The 21,784-nt window shown below is 45.5% G+C and overlaps 1 protein-coding gene across 1 annotated transcript; it reads left to right on the top strand.

Annotated features, from left to right (window-relative positions):
• The first annotated feature begins 8,205 nt into the window (after positions 1–8,205).
• Positions 8,206–20,350, top strand: nab1b (NGFI-A binding protein 1b (EGR1 binding protein 1)). Its single transcript, XM_035149978.2, has 8 exons — positions 8,206–8,657; positions 12,617–13,419; positions 13,510–13,643; positions 13,782–13,833; positions 14,300–14,419; positions 15,364–15,532; positions 17,368–17,523; positions 17,620–20,350. Exons 2-8 carry the CDS (start codon positions 12,619–12,621, stop codon positions 17,694–17,696), a joined length of 1,509 nt encoding a protein of 502 aa, XP_035005869.1. The 5' UTR covers positions 8,206–8,657; positions 12,617–12,618; the 3' UTR covers positions 17,697–20,350.
• The last annotated feature ends 1,434 nt before the right edge of the window (positions 20,351–21,784 follow it).

The raw sequence follows: 21,784 nt of genomic DNA, 5'->3' as shown, positions 1-21,784 counted from the left end.
TCATGCAAAATGTGTGGCTTCACTTCAAAGCTCGCCTCAACTTTGCTCACGCCCTTGTAGCTCGCATTGTTTCATCATTTCTACCAGTATCTCTCCTCCTTCCTCTCCTGCAAGGGATTTTTTTTCCTCTTAGTGTTCATCTTTTGTTTCGCATGTGACGGCGAACACGTTCTCATAGGTAGTCGTGACCTTTCCTCCTCAAATTAATACATTTAACAGATTAATCACAGCGTCACAGTTGAGGTGTTTCTCACACCACATCTTAGGCTCCACGGTTTCTCTCTGACTGCAGTGTGTGGTCGTGGCGGAGGGAGCGTCAGCCTCCGCCCGGCAGAAGCAGACATGTCAGACGTCAGCAGCACTCTCAGGGTGAGGATGCCGTGGGCGGGCGAGGGTCGCTGAGGCCCATACGTGGCCAAAATGGGCAAATCCCCTCCACGTCAGCCCACGGCCTGTCAGCAGGGAGCTGCAGGGCTTCCCACTTACAGCTTTAAAGGTGCAGCAGAGCATTTCAAGAGCAGTGAAAACTCCACCGCATGAATGACGCTCGGCCCACTTCTTTTATGATTCCACTACTTTGGCAGCGCGGCAAGCGATGCAGGAGATTTGCAGATGTGCTGTTACGACCACACTACAATAAATAACACTTATTTCAGCGGAAGATCACTTTATCGAATCTCTGTTTCCGTCTGTGAAGGTGATTTGATGCACATTTTGTACATTTTAGGTTTATTGTCTGAAAGCAGCTAATGTAGATTCACAGATATAATAACGAGGACATAACGTTATCTCCGGCTGATGTCAAGTATTGAACATTTCATTTCCACAGTGTTTCTTTGGTGTGAATCCTTCAGATATTGTGATTAGATTCAATGGACATTTTTATTTTATGTGTTTTAGACTCAATAGGTTGATTTAACGCAACATTTTCAAGGACACAAACGTCCGAGGCTTTGACCTTGAGTAGATATTTAGTCAAACTTTATTCAGCTTTATCAGTGAGTCAAACATGTTTATTTATTCAACTTTGATAAAAACGAGAGTTTAAAACACATCACTGTTGATTTCTGTCAACATCTGAGGATCAATTGATTTAACTGATTAACTTTGAACATCTTCATAATTTACACAGAGATAAAACTGTGTTATTTGGTGAGCTGCTGTTTGCTTTGACTCATTTTCTCCAGTGAGTCTCGTGCTAGATTCAGGTCACAGTGTTGACACCATAACATTGAATCACTTCAAAACTTACTGAAATGACAGAACAGTCACTTGTGAACGTCAACATTCATCAACTGGGAATTCATTGTGTTTCATCTGTTGCAAAATCATAAAAATAAATATGTAACACAATAAAAAATGCCTCATTTAGTTCAATTCAAACAAACGTCACCTCGGCATTTTTTTTCTTTGATCAAATATGTTTGATTTTCAATAATTTAGAACAAAGAAAAGTAGAAAATCGTCTCATTTGAGAAACGTGTGACTTATCAACACAAAACAACGCGTCTGTCGTCACAAGAAGCCGAAATTTAAAGGAAACTAATTCCTCAGTTCACGTCTCCTCCTCCTCTTGACCCTAAAATCTCCTTTTCCCTGCGTCTCCACGGAGGAGATTTGAACTCTCAGTTGTCGTGGACGTGTGTGAAGGCTGCAGATTTCCACGCTGGCACATTCGCAGGCAGCAGGGCCCCTATAGCTGTTTGTGCAGTTGAGACTCTGCAGTAAAGTTTCACACACATAAACACAGTGCAGGAACACTGCCGTCTCTATCTGTATGTCACATAACCTCCGCCTACACACACTACGCCCACACACATCCTTGCCCAAAACGCCCACACCAGTGTACTGTGTGCAAAGACACACACTTACACACACACACACACACACACACATCGCCCCTATACACAGTCCCCACCCACGCAGGCACACACGTGTTCAGTCAGACATAAGCCGCTCATACCATCCCACACTTTCTCAACAGACACAAAGTAAGACAAACCGGGGAGCCTGTGCAAACACACCAGCTTTCGCCCTGCACGTCCACACACACACACACACACACACACACACACACACACACACACACACACACACACACACACATGCTGTGGCCTCGTACGACACCGTAAACTCAAAGAATATGTTGTGTTTTTCTATTGAAAGAAAAAACCTGCTTCTCTGTCCAGATTCTTGATTTCACAACGTTTATTTTCCTCCTGGTGAAGTGAAGTCACATCCACGCCCGACTCGAACGTGCCTGCCACCCGAACGCGGCGGCACAACGCAGGGTGGAGCAGACAATGGAGTCACCGAACTCCAGACGGGAGGAGAGCGGTGTTTGTTTTGTGTGTTTTTCTTTTTCTCTCATTACTGAAATGTTTTAAACTCTTGTTTTTGGCACCACTGTCTCTCTGTAACCCATATTCCCTCCAAATGAAAAGGGACACTCCATGACAAGCACCACCACCGCCTGGAGACTAAATCATGCCACTCTGTTGTTCCTCTGGTTTTTTTTTTTTTTCTTCCTCCAAAAGAGGAACTTGGATGAAAAGAGCTGTTTTTTTTTTGTCGAGCGCAAAGTGTTGAGGATGTGGGTTGGTGGGAAGGGGAGGAGAGGAGACAGACGGGAGGGAGAAGGGGAGCAGAGCAGCGTGGGCGCTCTGACAGGGCGAGGGGCTGACAGGCCCAGGCGTGGGCGTGTCATTGAAATGTGTTTCTACTCCGAGGGGAGGCTGGGGGTCGAGGAGGAAACGAGGGGGAGTTGCAGGGAAAAGAAGAAGAAGAAGAGACAGAAGCGAGCAGGAATTAAACAAGCAAGCGTCTCCAGAAAAGTGAAATATGAAGAAGCTCATTTTTCTAAAAGTGTGTGTGTGTGAATGTGTGAGTGTGTGTGTGTGTGTGAGTGTGTGTGCGTGTGTGTGAGTGTGTGTGCGTGTGTGTGTGTGTCTGTGAGTGTGAGTGTGTGTGTGACGCCTACTCACTGGGAATGATTGACAGGACGGGATGAAAGCAGATTGCTGATGTCATGTGAAAACCTTGCAGCTCTTCCTCTCTGAGGTTTTTAGGACTAAATTGAAAGATGAGTAGAAATTTGAATCTGTAGTTTTATTTATTACTTTGACAGTGATACTCCACCGCAGTATAGTCATGTATATATATACAGTAAATATAGTGGATACTGGAGTGTGATGCATATCCAGGGGCTGTTGTTTAAGTGAGTCAAATAAACACAAAACTCAGACTCTGGAGACTCAAATCTTTTCACCTGATGACGAGTTGGCCTCTGGAGGCGTCGGCCAATCATCTGGGGCTGGGGGTGTGGACAGCGGATGTCAAGGCCCTGGCCAGACCGCGGGAATCGAACGTTTCTCCACACGAGGACACAAACAGTGATACCTTTCGGGCAACCAACGCCTGCTCCGACCTGCACACATGCAGAATCAGACTATAGGAATCACTGGAAACTGAAGACAGTCCTATCTCTTATGAGGTGCAGTAAGCAGGAGCAGTTTGACCACGGGTGCTTGTTCCGACGTGCTAAGTTACCGTGAGATGGTGCGCGGCTGAAAGAGGCGGATGTCTGTGGGTTATACAGGATCTATAACATGCTCCCGTCAGCCGTGCACAACGTGCGTGTTCCAGCGATGCAGACTCTCAAATACAAGCCAAATGCCGTGTCACCGTGAGACACCGGGAACCTAAACATGTCCAAAAACACATAAATCATCTTTAGAAAAACAGTGAGAAATATGCAGAGTAGCTCGTGTGTCTTTATTATGGATGTATCGTGTCTGTTTCTGTCCTCTGAACCAGGCTGAAGCTTTGCATTCACCGCACATGGTACGAGATTCTGGCAGATGAGCTTTTGTCGTCTGCAGAAACCATCATGTAAATACAGTGTCGTGCAGAGAAGGAGCAGTGGGAGTGTTAAGAAGCAAGGCAGTGGTGTAAAATTTGGTGAACTGGGAAACTGGGACTTGTGGGAACACGCAGCCTGGGTGTCGACCTACCTCAGAGTGTGGGTGGACATCCTATTTCCTGCCGGCGCTCTCATTTTAATTTGTTCTTGTTTGGTTCTTGTTGTTAGTTAGTGAGTGTACAGTGTGTGTGTGTGTGTGTGTGTGTAGGTGAGAGGAGGGGAGGAAAGGAGGGTGAGATCAGAAGAGGGAGATCTGGAGGTGAAACTCCTCCTCCTTCTCGTTTCTTTCACAATTTGATTTGATCCCCGTCTGCTCGGAGGCTGATCCATCCAAGGTCATATCTGCATAATAACACACACACACACACACACACACACACAGACACACACTCAGCAGGCAGACATGGATTTATTGGCCGAAGGTGGGCGGACTGGAATCCTACCTGCTACCTGCTCCATGTGTGCGTTTGGAAAATTCATCACACATCAGACACTTGCATGACGGTTCGTCGTTGACCTTGGAATCGCACGGTGTGACATAACCGTCTCAGCTCAAAGCTTCTTTTTTACGAGCTTCTCCCAGAGCTGTCGACCACATGTCACGGCCTTCATACGGCAGCTCGCTTGTCAGGAGAACGAGCGTGGTGATGTGTGAACTGTTCGATTCCAGCCGTATCGCCTCTTTCGGGGCCTCGCATCTGCGTCGGCTCGAAAGTCCTCTGTGAGTTAACCTGCGTGTGATGATGTCATAAGAACGTACCTACACACACGCCGCAGCGACATCTGGACTCTTCTGTGTGGAGCGAGCGTAACGCAACATCAGAGCCAGTGAAACGTCTCGTTGCATTTGTTTCCTCTTGGATTCAGAAGAGAGTGAAACGGATGTTCCTCGTGTCGACCATCTTGTGTTTCTGGCTTCATCTGGAGCCGGAGTCTGTACATGATGCTGTTGTCCTTCACTTTGATCTCTCACATATTTTGTGGTGTAACTTATCGTGAGAGTTTCATAACGACATCTTGGGAACCACTGACACTTACCAGAATGTAACGTGGGTTGTACTTCATGCTAAGTCTACATATTGTATTTCCACGCTGTGTTTTTACCTTCTGGTATCGTCTTGATGTTCCTGCAGGAGTTTATATTTCAGCCTAATCTGCAGTTTGGCTTTGATATTTGTTTTAGTTTCCTTCTGAAATTAATTAGAGGATTATAAAAGCATGGAGTTCCACCCCGTCCACCCCCGCACACACACAGACACACACACACACAGACACACACACACACAGACGCACACTCTACAAATACTAGTTTTCTCATCATTTGGGCTTTTGAAGACACATGAAAGGAGGCGCAGCACAGACACTGAATTGTACTTCTGTTATTGTATTGTATTTTATTTCATTGCTGCCGTGTTCAGGGTGCAGAGGCAGCGGAGGTGGGTGGTGGTGGGGGTGCAGGGTTTCAGGGTGGGGGGGGGCGGTTGACAAAAGCCGCTCTGGTTCCGTCCCCAGGGTGTTACACTGGTGGCAGCTGGCCTAATTCCCCAGAATAGCTCATTGATGGGGAATCAGGCAGAGTCGCAGCGATCGGGTGGAGATTTGATCGGAGCTGCTGGCGGCGCCGACGAGGGCATCGCTCCGCGGTGGCGCTGCCAGGACGGAGACGTTTACAGGCTCTCTGCTCCTCTGGGCTTCGTCTTACACACTTATTAAAGTTTCAGCCAGAGTGTGTGGCTGCTCGTAGTACTCAGACTTTACTGCATAGTCCTCACAGTGTACTAATATATGAATATATATATATATATGTGCACATTAAGAAGTAGATCAGAGGTCAAAGGTCATGATGTCCAACAAACACAAAATACTACTGTTACTACTCTGCAGTAAAGTTAGTTAGTTAGTATTCAAAGTAGCTCTAACTACTAAGGTAATTAACAGTCGTAGTAATAGTAGTCGTAGTATGTGTTGGTACTTGTATAAGTTGGATTTGTTGCAGTCGTGTGCATTGATAACAATAACAGAAGTAGTACTACGGATACTAGTAGCTGTGATGTAGAGCTGAACACGTGAAGTTAATAGTACTAGTGGCAGTACTGTTCATAGTAGCAGACATATAAGTCGCAGTAACAGCAGGAGTCACAGTGTATAATCGAGTGAACGTCTACATTAATGAAGTATTCTTAAGTATTGTACGTGTTTGCAGACGCTGTGTTAAACTCACTTTATTCTGTCTGTCTGTGTTTTCACCAGCTCAATGGGTTTTAATGGAGGAAACAACACTGAGTCCAGATCATCTGTGTGAAAGTCACATTGGAGAAAACACTGGTGCCAGATTTAGCAGCAGATGAGTCAAACAAACGTGCTCACGCTGCTCGGAGGGCTTCCTGCCGCGCGGCGCCCTGCGTTGGAAACCATTTGCATGCCCTGTCACATCGCGGCTGCTTGTAAACTGCTGAATGTGATTGGAGCATTTGCATACAGGCCTGTTTCACTGACGCACGTGAACAGAGGTACAGACATCACTCACAGAACCTGCAGATAACAGCAGATGACCTCAAAACACAGAGTCAATGTGTTTGAAGGTGTTCGGGGAAACTCTGGTCGTCGCCTTCATCAGATGTTTGTGTTTCTGTTCCTTTGATTTGAAAGTGAATCCTTTGAAAACCTCGACTGGGAAATCTGAACTGAAAGAACAAACAGGTATAACTGTAAATATATGATGTCACATATACGGACAAACATTAATATGGCAAAATGAAAACAATGTAAATTATACAAACAGAAAGACAACTTTATACCTATATTGAAAAAACTATGAGCCATAAAAACATTAAATCCACATAATTGTATTTGTATAAAGAAATATGCTAAGATTGACTGTTTACAGGTAAACATACACATGTGGACACATTGTACAAAGAAAGTATTTTTAAATATACTTATAATACACACATATACATATACAATTTCATACTTTCCTGAAATATAAAACACACCTTATACGTGGACCCAGGAATAAAACAAAGGCTATAATAATAAAGTGTACTATCTTGACATTTTAGAGATACACTGACAAATATGTAAACACATATACACGTGCACACATTTTTTTTTATTGAACATGTTGTACTTTTAAAGTTAAAAAGAACATTTTATCTCCCAGGACTTTTTGCACATTGATCCACATCCATTGATTATTTTTAAATGCTGAAATAATGAAGTGAGATCCACGGTCGAAGACGGAGTGAGCAAACTGCTGTGTCTCTGTGGGTGTTGAACCTGCCTGTGTTTGGTATTCCGTGCAGAAGCCTCCCACGCCCCGTGTGTCCACCCACGCGCGGATTTGCGTCACGCAGGGAGCAGCGTGGGCGAGGAGAGAGAGAGAGAGAGGAGGGAGAGACAGACACACAGAGAGAGAGAGAGAGAGAGAGAGAGAGAGAGAGAGAGAGAGGGGAGGGAGACAGACACACAGAGAGAGAGAGAGAGAGAGAGAGAGAGAGAGAGAGAGAGAGAGAGAGAGAGAGAGAGAGAGAGAGGGAGGAGACAGACACACAGACAGACAGACAGACAGACAGACAGACAGAAAGACAGACAGAGAGAGAGAGAGAAAGAGAGAGAGAGAGACAGATAGAGACAGGAAGACTGAGACAGACAGACAGATAGAGAGAGAGACAGAGAGAGAGACAGATAGAAACAGAGAGAGAGAGACAGATAGAGACAGGAAGACTGAGACAGAGAGAGAGACACACAGACACAGACAGACAGCTAAAGAGACAGACAGACAGACAGAGAGACAGACAGACGCGGAATATCCCACTTTATTCCGCTGACGCGTCAAGCTGCGCGCGGAGTGGACGCGGCAGACCGGACATGTTAACAAAATAAAAGCTTCTGAATCTGATCAAGAAATAAATGATCATGCACAAAAGCCCAATGTACTTAAATAAATCTTCATAATTTATCTTCTTTGATTTGCTTTTTTGTTCCATTTTATTCTATTGTGCATTTTAATTTCCTTATTGTTATTGTTGGTAAATTTGGCAAAAGTGTTTTGGATCTGGAAAGAGAAAGAAACCTAAATGTTGAAGTGGAATCTAAATCAAAGAGAAAACTATACATTAACTTTACCATATAAATACAAATATAATATTTAAGTACGTTTAGCATCACTGCACGTTTAAAAGTTGTAACCTGCACATTCTCCTTTACGCATCCTCCTCCTGGTGCTTTTACTTCATTACCTCTGGCGGAAGTGTGTGTGTGAGTGCGTGCGTGTGTCTTGACGGTAGTGACAAGTGAAGGGGAGTGGAGAGAGAGAGAGAGGACTCAAACACTCACACACGCTCACGCACGCACTGACACACACTCTCCATACGTGGGCTTGCACGCAACACACACTTGGAGGAAACAAGACGCACCAAAGACGCACGAAGGTCAGAGGCTCCTCACTGATTCTCTCTCTTTTCTCTCAACGGCAGGAGAAAGAAAAAGTTTTCCCGGAGGAGAGAAAGAAAGAAAGAACGAGTGACGCTCGGCGCGAGCAAGAAAAGACAAGAGAATCCTCTTTGGCTTCATATCTTCTGCGTCTTGGACACTATTTTTCCATTTTTTACGCACCAGGCTCTCGCTGTGGGAATCTCCTCAAACTGACTCCCGGGGTTCGTGGTGCTACACGGTGAGGAAGAGGAAGAGGAACCGGACCAGGGCGAACCGAAGGGGGTCAAAAACTCACCAGGTAGGCAAGATTAGACCCGGATTGAATCCTGCATGTCTCTGCAGGAATATTATAGGAAGTGCTTTGAAATCTCACTTTTACGCACAGGAACTCTCATCATAGCGAGATGAAATAATCCAAATTGCAAACCCTGCGCCTGTTTGAATGGTGTGTGTGTTTATTATAAGAGATATAAATGCCTTAAAGAAATATTAAAGTGGGTTTAAAAATAGCTCACAGCGCCACATGCCATTATTAACTCACTACTGAGCAGCACACACACCTCAAAGAACAACACTCCTGATTGTTATATATTATATGTGTTTAGAATGAATGTGCCGTTTTAAGAAAATACAGAAAATACCTCAAAGGAGATAAAAATAGCTCAGAACTCGTCATCACATAAACAGCTCTGGGTCACCGTCGCAATACTATGACATGGAAATACAGTAAAGCAGCATTATGGCCGGATACATGTATATTATATGAATATTATACATGTTAAAATACCACGAGGCGTCACTGTGTCAGTGTAAACTTTCATTTAGAAGTTGCTGTAGGAGAATTACTGGTATTTCACATGATTTTGGTTATTTCTAAAGATATTTTACAGCCATATTCTCTCAATTATTGTGATAAATATGATGTTGAAACACACACACACACTCGCGCTGTATAAACTCATGGTGACCAGGTCATAGTGATGATTTATTGATTAAAACATTTATGCTGCTGCTCTGAGAAACTGGAAAATTCCCCTTGAATTACAGTCAAATCAAAGGAATCCTGGTTTTCTCTGTGGGAGGGCAGAGATAACGCCGGCGTGCCACTTCACCTGGAAAACCACACACCAGCCTTCATTGTGTGTGTGTGTGTGTGTGTGTTTGTGTGTCTGTGTGTGTGCGTGTGTGTGTTGGTGCCATTGTGCCAGTGAGCCCTGCTTCTCCAGGTGAAAAGCTGAACTCGCTCAACTCGCTTTGTGAAGCAGGGCTTCATTTAGAAGCTGCCATTCACAGCCGCCTTTTACACCCAGGACACACTCACACGTCTGCTGTGATAAAACTGGAGTATGATGGCAGGCGGTTGGAGTCTGAGAGTGTTTGTGCAGACGGATGATGAACACACACACACACACACACACACACTGGACATCACTGGAGCTGTTTTTCCTCTAATACAGTAAATTGATCCCGTCTCAGAACACGTTGAGGTTCTTTTAAAGCTGCAGCCGCCAGGATCGGTGTCGTTCCCCAGCAGAGGTTTGTCTTTGTTGACGGACGATTTCACCTGCAACACACACGTTTACACTGCAGCTAAATATAGTCATTCAGTTCACACACAGATCTGTTGTAAAGCAGCAGAAAACAGCGTCTGTGCCAAAGTGACAGCCTCGTTCGGTTGTGTTGTCGTACTCAAGGCTGCGGCTCTCAAGCCCATTAATCTGCCAAGTGTTTTCTTTGTTAATTAGTTAATTGTTTTGTGACATATTCACATTGGTTTTCTGTCCAAAACCCAAAGATGCTCAATTCGCTGTCGACTGTTTCTCAAAGGAAACGCATCAAACTCTCACATTTAAGACAAAAGAAGAAGAGATCAAGTCGTTATCGGAGTATTTGCTGATTAATTGACTGATTGACTGACACTGGACGATATCTGTCTTCAGACTCGTTTGATCCAAACCATTAATGTTTCTGCATTTGGAGATGAGCTGGAACGTTGTTTCCCAAAAGCACCTTGAGTCCGAGATGTTCGTTCAAACTTTGTTAAGATTAAGACGTAACTGACGATTCTGTCAGAAACAGACTCAGGAGACGAGAAGCTCCAGAACCTGCAGGAGGAAATAAAAACTAAATACTGAACAAGTGTGTTAAACATTACAAAACGTGGTAACTCCTAAGATCCATTGATCCATATGTAAAATATGACCTTGTGAACTAATAAACTATGGCAGAGGTGTGAAAGTATGAATTTAAACTTTAGAAACTTAAGTATAAAGAATTAAAACGTCTCATTTAAGCTTTATTTTAATTCTTTGCACTACTTCTTTCACTTTTAAGGTTCAAGTCTTTATTGCCCCACTTGTGTAAAATTGATTGAACATGTGCAAACAGGTTGAACAAGGTGTAATCTGTATTTCCATGATTCATTGGGTCTCACCTTTCTCTGCGATGGCAAACTATTGTCCACCTTTTGAGTGCGAGTGTTCAGAGCTGATCTTTTGTCTCGAGACGTAATCGGACGTCACGTTGTTCAAGCAGTTCTCGGTTCGTACTCAGCAGCCGGACCCTGATCCAGATCGGGACAGAATCTAAATGTTTGGATGAAACTTGCAGAGATGTGAACAGGAAAAGAAAGAACTATTTACCTTCCACGATATACTGACACCATCATGGTTGTATTTCTATATCTTGTCCAGTGTAATCCTCTCTACATCTTATACTCTGGTTGAAACTCTCCTAAATGTTTGTGTGTATGTGACTCAAACTCTCAAATTTGGTAAATTAGTTTTCTGAAAGTTGAAAGTCCCGTATTCGCTGACTTGGATCGTCTGGAGCTGCTCGGTGCTTCGTGCTGAGCTTTCCTCCCGGGGGGGATCTATCTTTCCCACAGTGATTTTGCCGGATCACCATTTTCTTCCTCAGCTCTCCCTCCGGTTTGTTGTAAACAAGGCACATAGGTGGAAACTCATCAGATTGAACTGTTGACGAGTTTGTTGAGTGACTCACATTTACGTTGTGTGGTTTAATCCATCTGCACGGACCAGAATGTTAAATTAAAGACTTATATATTCCTACTTTAACTAGTACTAGAGTTTAAGAAGAGAAATGATGGACTTTTCTGTGCCGGGACTTTGACTGAGACAGATTTGATTAACTTGGCAGGTTCAGGTTCAGCTAAAGCTCGTGGTAGACGTGGTTGTTTTAGAGAATGAAGCTGGAGGTAGAGATGGGATAAGGTCATTGTCTTCTCTCGTTTCACTGAGGCCGAGTCGAGGCCTGCCTGGCTCCCTGGGCTGAGGCTCTCCGGGCCTATTCTGGGCGAGGCGAGCCCACCACCCACACATCCTGCAGGGGTGGAGAGAGGCATGTGGTCCTCCCAGCAGCCCGGGCCTGCTGACTGCCACTCCTCTGTCAGCCTGGCTTCCGCAGGGCCTCACATGCACATAGGAAGAGTCAGGAACAAGCCTCTTTCTGATCCCCTCTGCTGCTCGCTCTCAGTTCGAGGTGGCACCGATGTGAGCGATTGGAGACGAGCTGACGAGCTGAGAACAACCAAACATCCCAACCAGAAGAAGTGTAATCACAGGCTTCTGCTGATGTGGAATCCAATGCATGTAGAAACACTACTGACGGCTCGAATAGTCCATTAAAATCCCACCTTTCTGCTTTTTATCAGTGCATTGAAGCAGCACTGTAAGAAATACCTTCCCTTAATCGTAGGTGAAAGAACGACTGACTGAGCCCTGTGAAAGAAGGTTTTGTAGTTTTTAAATCCTGCATTCAGACGTTTTTTAAATGTAGATTATTAAGTACGAGCAAAGCAAAAGACTCAAATATCCTGTCGGTGCCATTCAGGCTAAAAATGACAGTGAAATTCATCCTTCCTGTATTTAACCTCTTCACACTCCTGTTCACGCCTGATAAACCGAAATCCAGCACCTGCCAGGAATAGTGAGTACGGTACGTTTCTGTGGAAATGTGTCTCCTCTTCAGGTCACGGTGATAATTTGGTTTCAGAGTCAGTTGGGACATGAAATAACCGATGAAGGTGTGAGCGCAGGTTTGGATTCGTTATTTAAAAATGCACCTTTTACTTCTTTAACCCGGTTTAACTGTAATTACACCTTTGACTTAATTCTTCTCATACTTTTTATGTTTATTGCCTTGATCATGATCTTCTCTCAGCAAATTCCCCATTTCACGTTGTTGTGTAATGCTGCTCGCTGATTTCTAATCCACGTGTGGCGTGTTCTCCCTCAGGTATGGCGGCGGTGTTGCCGAGGACCCTGGGTGAGCTGCAGCTCTACAGGATCCTGCAGCGAGCGAACCTGCTGTACTACTACGAGGCCTTCATCCAGCAGGGTGGCGATGACGTGCAGCAGCTGTGCGAGGCCGGCGAGGAGGAGTTCCTGGAGATCATGGCCCTCGTCGGCATGGCCAGCAAGCCGCTGCACGTGCGTCGCTTGCAGAAGGCGCTGCGCGACTGGGTCACCAACCCGGCTATCTTCAACCAGCCGCTCACCTCGCTGCCCGTCTGCAGCATCCCCGTGTACAAGCTGCCCGAGGGCTCGCCCACGCTGCTCAACGCTCAGGACCGGGCCAACACCGCCAGCGTCAAGATTCCCAAAGCCGTCGCAGCCGCCTGCTCAGATCCCGGGAAGCTGGACGTGGCGCGGGACAAAGTGTCGGCCGGGTCGCCCCTGCAGGGAAGCAGCGAGGCGCGGTTCTGGTCGGGCCACAGCAACGACAGCGAGCACAGCCTGTCGCCATCAGACCTGGGCTCGCCGTCCTCGCCCAGAGATGCCCTGGAGGCCCTGGATGCTGCCGCCGTCCAGTCGGTGCTGGAGTGTGTGGACAGGATGGCTCCTGGACTTCCTAAAGCAGACCTGGCCGAGGTCAAAGATCAACTGAAGAACAACAAAAAGTTGGCGAAGATGATCGGACACATCTTTGAGATGAGCGACGACGACCCGCGAAGGGAGGAGGAGATTCGTAAGTACAGCGCCATCTACGGACGCTTCGACTCGAAGAGGAGGGACGGCAAACACCTGACGCTGCACGAGGTTCATACACGTTTTCCTGTTCAATGAACTTTCCTCACAGAGGCTTAAGATTCTGTGTGTTACCTGAATTGACTCATGTGTTTGATGCAGCTGACGGTGAACGAGGCGGCGGCTCAGCTCTGTATGCGGGACATGGCTCTGCTGACACGTCGAGACGAGTTGTTTGGACTCGCCCGGCAGATTTCCAGAGAGGTCACGTACAAGTACACCTACCGCACCAGCAAGTAAGAGCTCGAGCCTTCTGGGCACTGATCTCAGATCTCTGTGATTCACATCCGTCCTATGAGTGTCAGATTTCAAATTAAAGGTATAAAGTGGTTCTCTGGACCTGAAGTCATTTATTTCCTGATGTTTCTCTGCAGGTCTCGATGTGGAGACAGAGACGAGCCGTCACCCAAAAGGATAAAAACCGAGGTACGCTCTTTGCTCTGCGTGACGTTGACTTCCTGTACTTTGCTGTACTAAACTGTCTGAAGTGTAGAGAGGATCCAGGCAGACGCAGCTTTGTGTAGTTTTGAGCAGTGAACAAAGTGACCTCACACTGTTCATCTCCTGACACTTGGCTGTGAGTTGTCTTTGAGCTGTGAATGGCTCCTCTCAGTTTGTAAACCGCTGATGGGAAACATGTGGCGGCTGCAGGGACTTTAACCACCATGCACCAACACCTGCCCACTGACTAACGGAGGGAGTTTCCTGTCAAATTCACTTTCAGGACATTTTACTGCAGAAAACCCAAACTCCCCAAAACCACAGTTTGTTTGTCACCTGGTTCTCATCGACACAAATTCTATTATTATTAGAAACAAAAGGTCTGAACCCTTGAACTCAGCCCTGACATGAAGCGTAAACCCACGTTCCTCTGTGTGTTCTGCGTCTCCAGGAGAACTTCTTCGACATCCAGGAGGCGCTGCAGGCCATCCACATGCGGCAGGAGATGCTGAGGGAGCAGCTGGCCTGCGCCAAGTTGAAAGGAGAGGAAACCGTCGGGAGGAATCTGCAGGTGAGCCACACTTTTTAATTTGCATATTGAGCAAACACTTTTCCAAGATTTCGCAATAACTACTTGACGGATTTCCACGGTACTTGGTGGAAGGATGAGTTATACGTCAGGAAAGAGCTCAGGAAAGTTCGGTTGGGATCCGGATCAGGGAGCAGATTCTGGAATCGTTTTTTTAACTTTCTTTAACATTGTGAGACAGAATGTTTCTGTTTATTTGTTTAGGGGAACCATATTTTCAAACGTGTGGAATTTGATGCAGATCCACATCAAATCTGGATTTAGATGTGGTTTCATACCTCTTGGGCCTCGACTGAGTTCATGTCTAAATGCAGAGAGATGCTCATCAGAGGTGAAGACACAGATTTTCTTCTGCATCTCAGCTGTGGAGTTGAAAGAATCGTCAGCTGCAGCGACGGCGACAGATTTCCACAGCAGCAGATGTTTGTGGCGGCAGGATCCAGTTTGATCCCAGTTAATGGTCTTTATTGGTTTCCATGCTGCTGCTGCGGCTTGTTCCTAATTAGAGTCAGAGAGTAGGTGGAGAGCTTTATGATAACTCATTACCCAGAGAACACGTCGGTGCTGAGTGTGTGCGTTTGCCCCTCGACTTCTCTGTGCCTGTGGAACACGTGTCTCGTCTGCGTGTGGATTCTGGTTGATCACTTTGTGCGGCTGCAGCTACACTTGTCATTTTGATGTGATTTCCAGAAATCGCATTCAGGAGAAGAAGAGATTTCACGGCTGCGTTCACACCGTCTGAGCGTCTGAACGTCCCACAACGATTTAAAGTGACAGCGATGTGCAGACAATAAGCAGACGTCTCTGCTGGTTTTATTCCAGTGCGGATGAAAATCACACGTCACTAACTGGATTAGTCTTTTTTAATAATGACACCAGCCGTTGTAGTTTCTATATTCAGAGTTCAAATGGTTTGTGTCCTTCAGATTCAGCTGGAGCGTCTGCTGGCGAGGCAGATGGAGATCCTGCAGGACGCCGCCGTTCAGGAGCGACTCCAGGCTCTGGACTGGAGGATCCCCCCCGCCGCTCTAAAGTACCTCAATGACGTGCAGAACACTAACGGAGCGGCGGCCGACGCCAGCAGAGACAACCAAGGTGAGGAGACCGGCCGGCGAAGCTGCGACGAGGCAGAAGAGGTTCTGTGATTCCAACAAACCATACATGTCTTCTTTGGCTTCTCCGCGCGAGATTTTAATTTTAGTTGTTAAATGCTCAGCTCACTGCTGCCCCCTGTGTCCAATAAGGGGAAAACATGCCGTCTTCAGCCAAATTGACGCCATTGTTGCGTCTTTGAGGCGAAACTGATTCTAATTTGACTTGATCTGTTTCTGCTAATTTGATTCATTTCCTCTCGTAAATGCTCGAGGAAGCTTCTGTGGTTGTGGAGGATTTTCCACACTCAGCCGCGGCAGCTGTCACTTCCTTTTTTCTTTTTTTCTTTCTTCACCTCCATTTTTATATTTATTTCATCTCCACAGAGGTGAGAGAGAGAAACATCATTATTCAGGATGTGACTCCTGCTCCGGGCCTCATCTCATTTTCATCCTGTTCCTCCTTCACCCACTCCCGACAGCTCATTATAACGCTGTTCCCACAAATCCCACAATGCACCTGTAATTATCACGCCCACGCCTGTTTACCTCCAGCCAGTTGCCTGGAGGGCGGCGTCTCTCTCTCTCCGTCTGGCTCTCTCTACCTCTCTCTCTCTCTCTCTCTCTCTCTCTCTCTCTCTCCCGCCTCCACCTCTTCTTCTCTGCTTTTCTTCCTCGTGTCCCTGTTTCCTCCGTCATTTGTCATTTCTTTTTTCTCCTTCTTGTCTCAAACTGTCTCTTGCGGCAGTTTGACGTTTTAAACTCTCACTGTTTTTCTTAATTTGTCCCTTTTTCTCTCTTTCTCTTTTCCCAGTTTGTTTCCTTCCATGTCTTTTGTCTGTTATCGCACTAAAAACCTGCAGAGAACCTGAACCTTGTGGACTGAGTTATTAAAGTCCATAAATCAAATGGAATTAAATTCATGGCCCTACACTTATGACTGAACTGATTTTCTGAACTTATGACTGAACTGTTTTCTGATATTTCACATTCAAAACAATTGATCGATTGTATAATAATTATTCGTCGCAGCTCTGTAACTGTGATGAGACGTGACGATGAATAGAATCCTGAGGAAAACCCTGATTCAGCTGAAGGTTAATTTCATGTAATTTACACAGAAGTCAGGAAAACCAACAATGTGATTGAATCCAGACGTAAATTAAAGTGGAACGACTCCGATAATATGCAGAGTAAACCTCATTGTTACTGGTGAATGAAAACAGACTCGATAGCCACCGGTGAATCCCACATTAACAATGAACACGTGTGTGTCGGTATTAAACAAAGAGCGATAGTTCCACAGTGAGATCTTCCGCCCTGCGTGTTTCTCTCTCGCTCTCAAAGGCAGTAAAAGACAAACACGAGGGATCAGCAGCTTCACTCGCCTTGTTCCCACTGGGAGTTTATCAGGGAACATGTCAAACACAGTGAGCGCTGGGAGAACATCTGGGCTGATGTTTGCTTTTGTCCCCGACGTGGATTTGCTTTATTTCATTTGATGGTGAATACGACAGGAAGAATAGAACCTGCTTTTATTTACATTACGTCCGACAGACATATTCTTCTCTTTGTGGTTTTTACAGCTGTTATAGTGAAGTATATAGAATAAAGTATATTATGGGATAGTATTATATAGTATAGCATAAAGCTTAAGTATAAAAAATGGAATGTTTTCTTAAAAATGGTTGAATTTAAAATGAAACATCTTAGCTCCCTGAACACTCACTTGTTTTTCCAGTGTTTTCCACCTCACGGTCTTTCCTCAGTTTCCTGAGTTAGTCACAGTCAAATGTTCTGCGAGTAGATTTAAGGAATATTTGTTTATCTTTTTTCCAGACGAACGTCCAATCAACTTGCGGGTGGTGAGTCAAAGCATGCAGGAAGGTGACCTCCCATTGGGGAAGCAGCTAGCCAACGAACTGAAGCGTCATCACAACCACAACCACAACAACAACAACAACAACACAGACGAGACCAAAACACCAGCAACAGGTTCGTGATGATCTTATATTTTAAATCAACCAGCATGCAGAGGCCTAGAGACCTGATCTGAGTCTGAGTTAAACTTCCTTCTTCTCTCTTCTTCAGAAAACGGGACGTCGCAGCGGGCGCCCAGCAGCGCAGAAAAGAAGACCATCAAGTCAGAGCCCGAAGACTCCACATAGTGCCTCGCCCACCCTCCCACTATACCCACTACCCAACTTGTACCCACTCCCAATTCATTCTACTCACACTTGACAGTATGCAGTTACTACCCGTCAATAGATACTAAGCAAGCACAGCCACAGTAGAGCCTTAACAACCAATGTTGCCTCATGAATAGCATTTATTTTTCTTTGATTTCGTCTTTTTTTTCGTTGTTTTATTTTGAAAGGTATTTGCCAAAGCACCTGAGAGCAGGTTGGAGGAGCCCTTCGGTGCTCTGCAGGTCTTTGTCTGTAACTGTACATGTTCGATTCACATGTCCTTTAAGAGTGTCGGTACTCTTTACCTCTGCCTGGGTGGTTTTTCTGTTGCTTTCTTTGGACGCCGGGTCGCAGGCTGTGACGTCGGGGCTGAGTCTTAACTCGGGCGTAGATTCAGACATGAGACAAAAGGCAGGAATGTTGCTGCAGGACCACAGCGAAGTGAGCTCAGCCCAGTTCAACCAATTCATGGGTATCCCACAGGGATCATTCTTTAGAGGCTGAAGCTGCTGCTGCTGCTGCCGATAGTAAACCTGACACTTTGAATTCCAAAGTGTTTTAAGAATCTAGTGTTTCCTCGTTAGATCTTTAGCAAAAACCAGCTTCGTTTCAAATTGAAATATGAGAACAAATATTAGATTAGATTTGATTGATTCCATGTTTCTCAGCGGATGAATCCTGGAACTGAAGGTGACCCCCTGGCTTCAACTCAGCCTGTAGGTCCGTGTTAAGTGTAGAATTATATTCATGGTTCCAGGGTTCGGAGTCAAATATCTTTACAAGTATCCACAAAGTTGGGAAAAGACTCTCTCAGGATTAACTGCACAAATTAAAAATGTCTCCATCAGGACGTCGAAACATTTGTCTCCTGAAAACTATTCCCGTCAGTCTCACCTGTACTTTGTCTTCGGTGCTGAGACTAACAGTCTGTTGGAAACAGGGTGGAACACAGCTACTTGTGTTTTTATGACAATTGATACTATACATGTGACTAATAACTGAATATTTATTGTAAAAAATAAAAAAAAAGCAGACACCACATGATAATAGTGGTCATGCAATGTGTTCTAACTGTGAGATTCCTATAGGCGGCGGTGGCTGGTTTCACAAGCCATTTAAATATAATAAGAAAGTTGTGTTCATGGCCACACGTCCTCTGAGCCTCCGTCTCTCTCCCGACTCCCCGAGCTAAAGTCTGGAAGTACTGTCGGGAGACTGAGTCAGGATTCAGCCCCTTCTGTGTCATCCACGTCAAATGGGGAAACAGGAGGAGTGGGGTAAATGAACCCCCCCCCCTCCTCCTGGTTTGTGTTATGTATATTTATGGGGGGGTCATTTCAGAGGAGGATGTACAGGAGCTGTTGTGGAAGAACAGCTGAGGCCGGCCTGCCGGGCTGGTTTGCCGCAGGCCCGAGCTAATTGGTTCATTTCACTTTGTAATTTAGCAAAACACTGCTGTTGAACCAAAACCGTGCATCGACGAGAACAGGGATCATTTCAGGAATCAAGACGCCTGCGTGTGTGTGTGTGTGTGTGTGTTTGAGAGGTGATCCAGTGAAGTCCTCCTCAATATGAAAACGTTCAACTCAACACAATAAAATACTAAAGATTGCAGGTTTTCAACAACAGCAGCAAACAGTAAAATCCCCGTGTACTGCGTGTTGTGTAAATAGAACCATGATAACGAGTAGTGTTAGCCTAATCTCTCCACCAGGGGTTTTCCTTCGTCCAGTGTAACTTTGCTGTAGATTTTTCTCGGTGTCAATACGGTGTTTATGTATGTGGAGCAAAATCAAAAAAAAAGAAATCCTAAGTGTCATTGAGGAATTAGTTTCTGGTATATACAAAAAAAAAAAGATGCTTTACATGATGATAATGTTGATTAGCCTTAGCTCTTAACAGTTTTTAATCCATCAGTGCAGATTTCCAAGATGTGTTGTTGCTGTTTAGAGGTAGATACATAACAAATAAGTGTTATTCACTGTGTTTCTGTGTGTGTAAATATGTCTATAATGTCCCACACGATGATAACGTCCACTCGATTTAGTCTCCCTGCAGATAGTTTAGTCTCACTCAGCGTAATGACACACCAATGCAATATTTATGTCAGTAATAAGTCGGTTTTGCATATTGTATGGATCCATTGTTCTGTGCTCAGTAACTGTACGTCTGTCATCCGGGTGGAGTTCACCTGCAACACGGGAACTGTTTGTGTCGTCTGACTTTTAGTGCACGAGAGCACTGTGCTTGTGTTTTGAAGACGTTGTGCTCTTTTCACAAAAAAACTCCATGAGCTTGTTTTGTTTCAAGCAGCAACGACGGCACGAGCCTGACGAGGATCTGAGGCTGTGATCAGCTGTAAGAAAAAGAAAAAAGAATCGGTGGCTAAAATGACAAGTGGATTCTGGGAGATGAAGCCACTGTGGTTTGGGAGTAAAAGGAATCGAACACTGGCCGTTAGTGTCGTACGATGCTCAGCACGTGTCTGACCTGCGTCTCACTGATCACCCTCCTCCTCACTGTTTATTGTAAAGTGATAGATTAGGCTTCACCTAGTTATGCACCTGTTTTTTAAACACTAATATATTTTATTTGTTATACAGCACATGAACATTAAACTTTATTTTTTTGAACTCTATTGTGCCGTGCGTTCTGTGATCAATGTCACTTTGATTTCCCTCTGAAGCTGTCGTTGCTCCTCATGAGTTTGTGGTGTTGACTCTCCTGAACTAGAAGCCGTTAATGAGCCGAAGCCTCTTTGTAGCTTCATGGTTGTTTGAAGCCAGAACACAGCCGACCTTTAGCCGCAGTTACCCCGACTTACAGTAGCTTTTAAAACTTTCCCAGTATGCGTGAGGACACAGATAAATCTTTAGTGATTCATAGAAAAAACCCACCTCCTCAGAAATTACTGGACGGTGAAGATTTCTGTTTAAAGTTGATGTAAACAAAGGGCAGCCGACGCAAACTAAAGGTGGTTTGCAGTTAGTTTCACTTTATGATGATTTGGGGGCAGTTGCTGAAGTCAGATATCAAGTTAAGTGACTAATGGGCAGAACAGCTCTTTGTAGTGCAGTAATAACAGGTTCCAGTCACTGGAGATAATCATGTTGTGCATGATTATATATTAGCTGCTGGCTGCAGGGAGGAGCTGCAGAGTTCCAGTGTCGGACTCGAGGAGGAGCTGGAATATTACTGGTTTGAATCCTGGCTCACGCAGCTTGCTTTAAGAGCTGTCGAGGTGCCTTTGAGCAAGGCCCCGGGAAGCAGCAGCTCTGAGTGTGTGTGCAGATGCAAAGCAGTGTTTTGTGGAGTTTCCCATGTAAACACAGGGGAAGATGAAAGGGACTTAAAGCAGAGTTCACCTCCTTTAAAGGAGCCTCTGGTCGGTTTCCTTCTCTTTTCTCTTGGTTTCTGAGATGAATCCATTCTCAGGCCATTTGCATCAGCGTCACATCAACACATTGTGAAACTGGCTGATGACTCACTGTGACGCAGGTCATTCTCACATACCTCCCATCATTCTCTCCTCCAGTCCCTCCACCACCCCCCCGTCCTCTCACACACTCACACACACACGCAGACTGCTTCTCTCTGGAGAACGGCTCAGCTCATGAACACCCACGCTGGTTGCTGTTCACAGTGGCAGCCCTGCTTGGCGCTCAAGCGGCCACCCCTCCCCTCCCTGTCCTCCTCCTCCTCCTCCAGTGCAAGTCACTGATGATGATGATGATGTGTTGCTGTGGCAACGGCCCGATGTGGGCGGCTCCACGGGCGGTGGGTGGAAGCCAGCCGCTAAGCAGCGTGGGAGGGATCTGCCGAGCGCACCCATCACCCTCATTTTGAAAGGAGCAGGAAGCTGACTGCTTTTGAGAAGGTGTGGGTGTTGGTGAATTATCGCCTCTCCTCCCTGCAGCTTCGTTAGGGATTCGCCTTGTTTGTCTCCCTTCCTTCCTTCTTTTGTTTTCTTCTTTACTGCTGCATGCAGGGAAAATGCTGCTGCTCACAGGGGATTCTGGGGCAAAATTAAACTTAGAAAGCTGCTGTTGCTTGGAAAAAAGTGGGAG

This window comes from Hippoglossus stenolepis, chromosome 24 (assembly GCF_022539355.2).
Source record: "Hippoglossus stenolepis isolate QCI-W04-F060 chromosome 24, HSTE1.2, whole genome shotgun sequence".
Lineage (NCBI taxonomy): Eukaryota > Metazoa > Chordata > Actinopteri > Pleuronectiformes > Pleuronectidae > Hippoglossus > Hippoglossus stenolepis.
Note: the sequence above shows the minus strand (reverse complement) of the source record. Positions and strands in the feature narration are given on the sequence as shown.

Bases quoted from the DNA above. Each gene is read 5' to 3' on its own strand.
- nab1b (XM_035149978.2), top strand. From the start codon at position 12,619: ATGGCGGCGGTGTTGCCGAGGACCCTGGGTGAGCTGCAGCTCTACAGG. The intron at 14,420-15,363 runs GTGAGCCACACT...TGTGTCCTTCAG, and splicing joins CCGTCGGGAGGAATCTGCAG to ATTCAGCTGGAGCGTCTGCT. The intron at 15,533-17,367 runs GTGAGGAGACCG...TCTTTTTTCCAG, and splicing joins CGCCAGCAGAGACAACCAAG to ACGAACGTCCAATCAACTTG.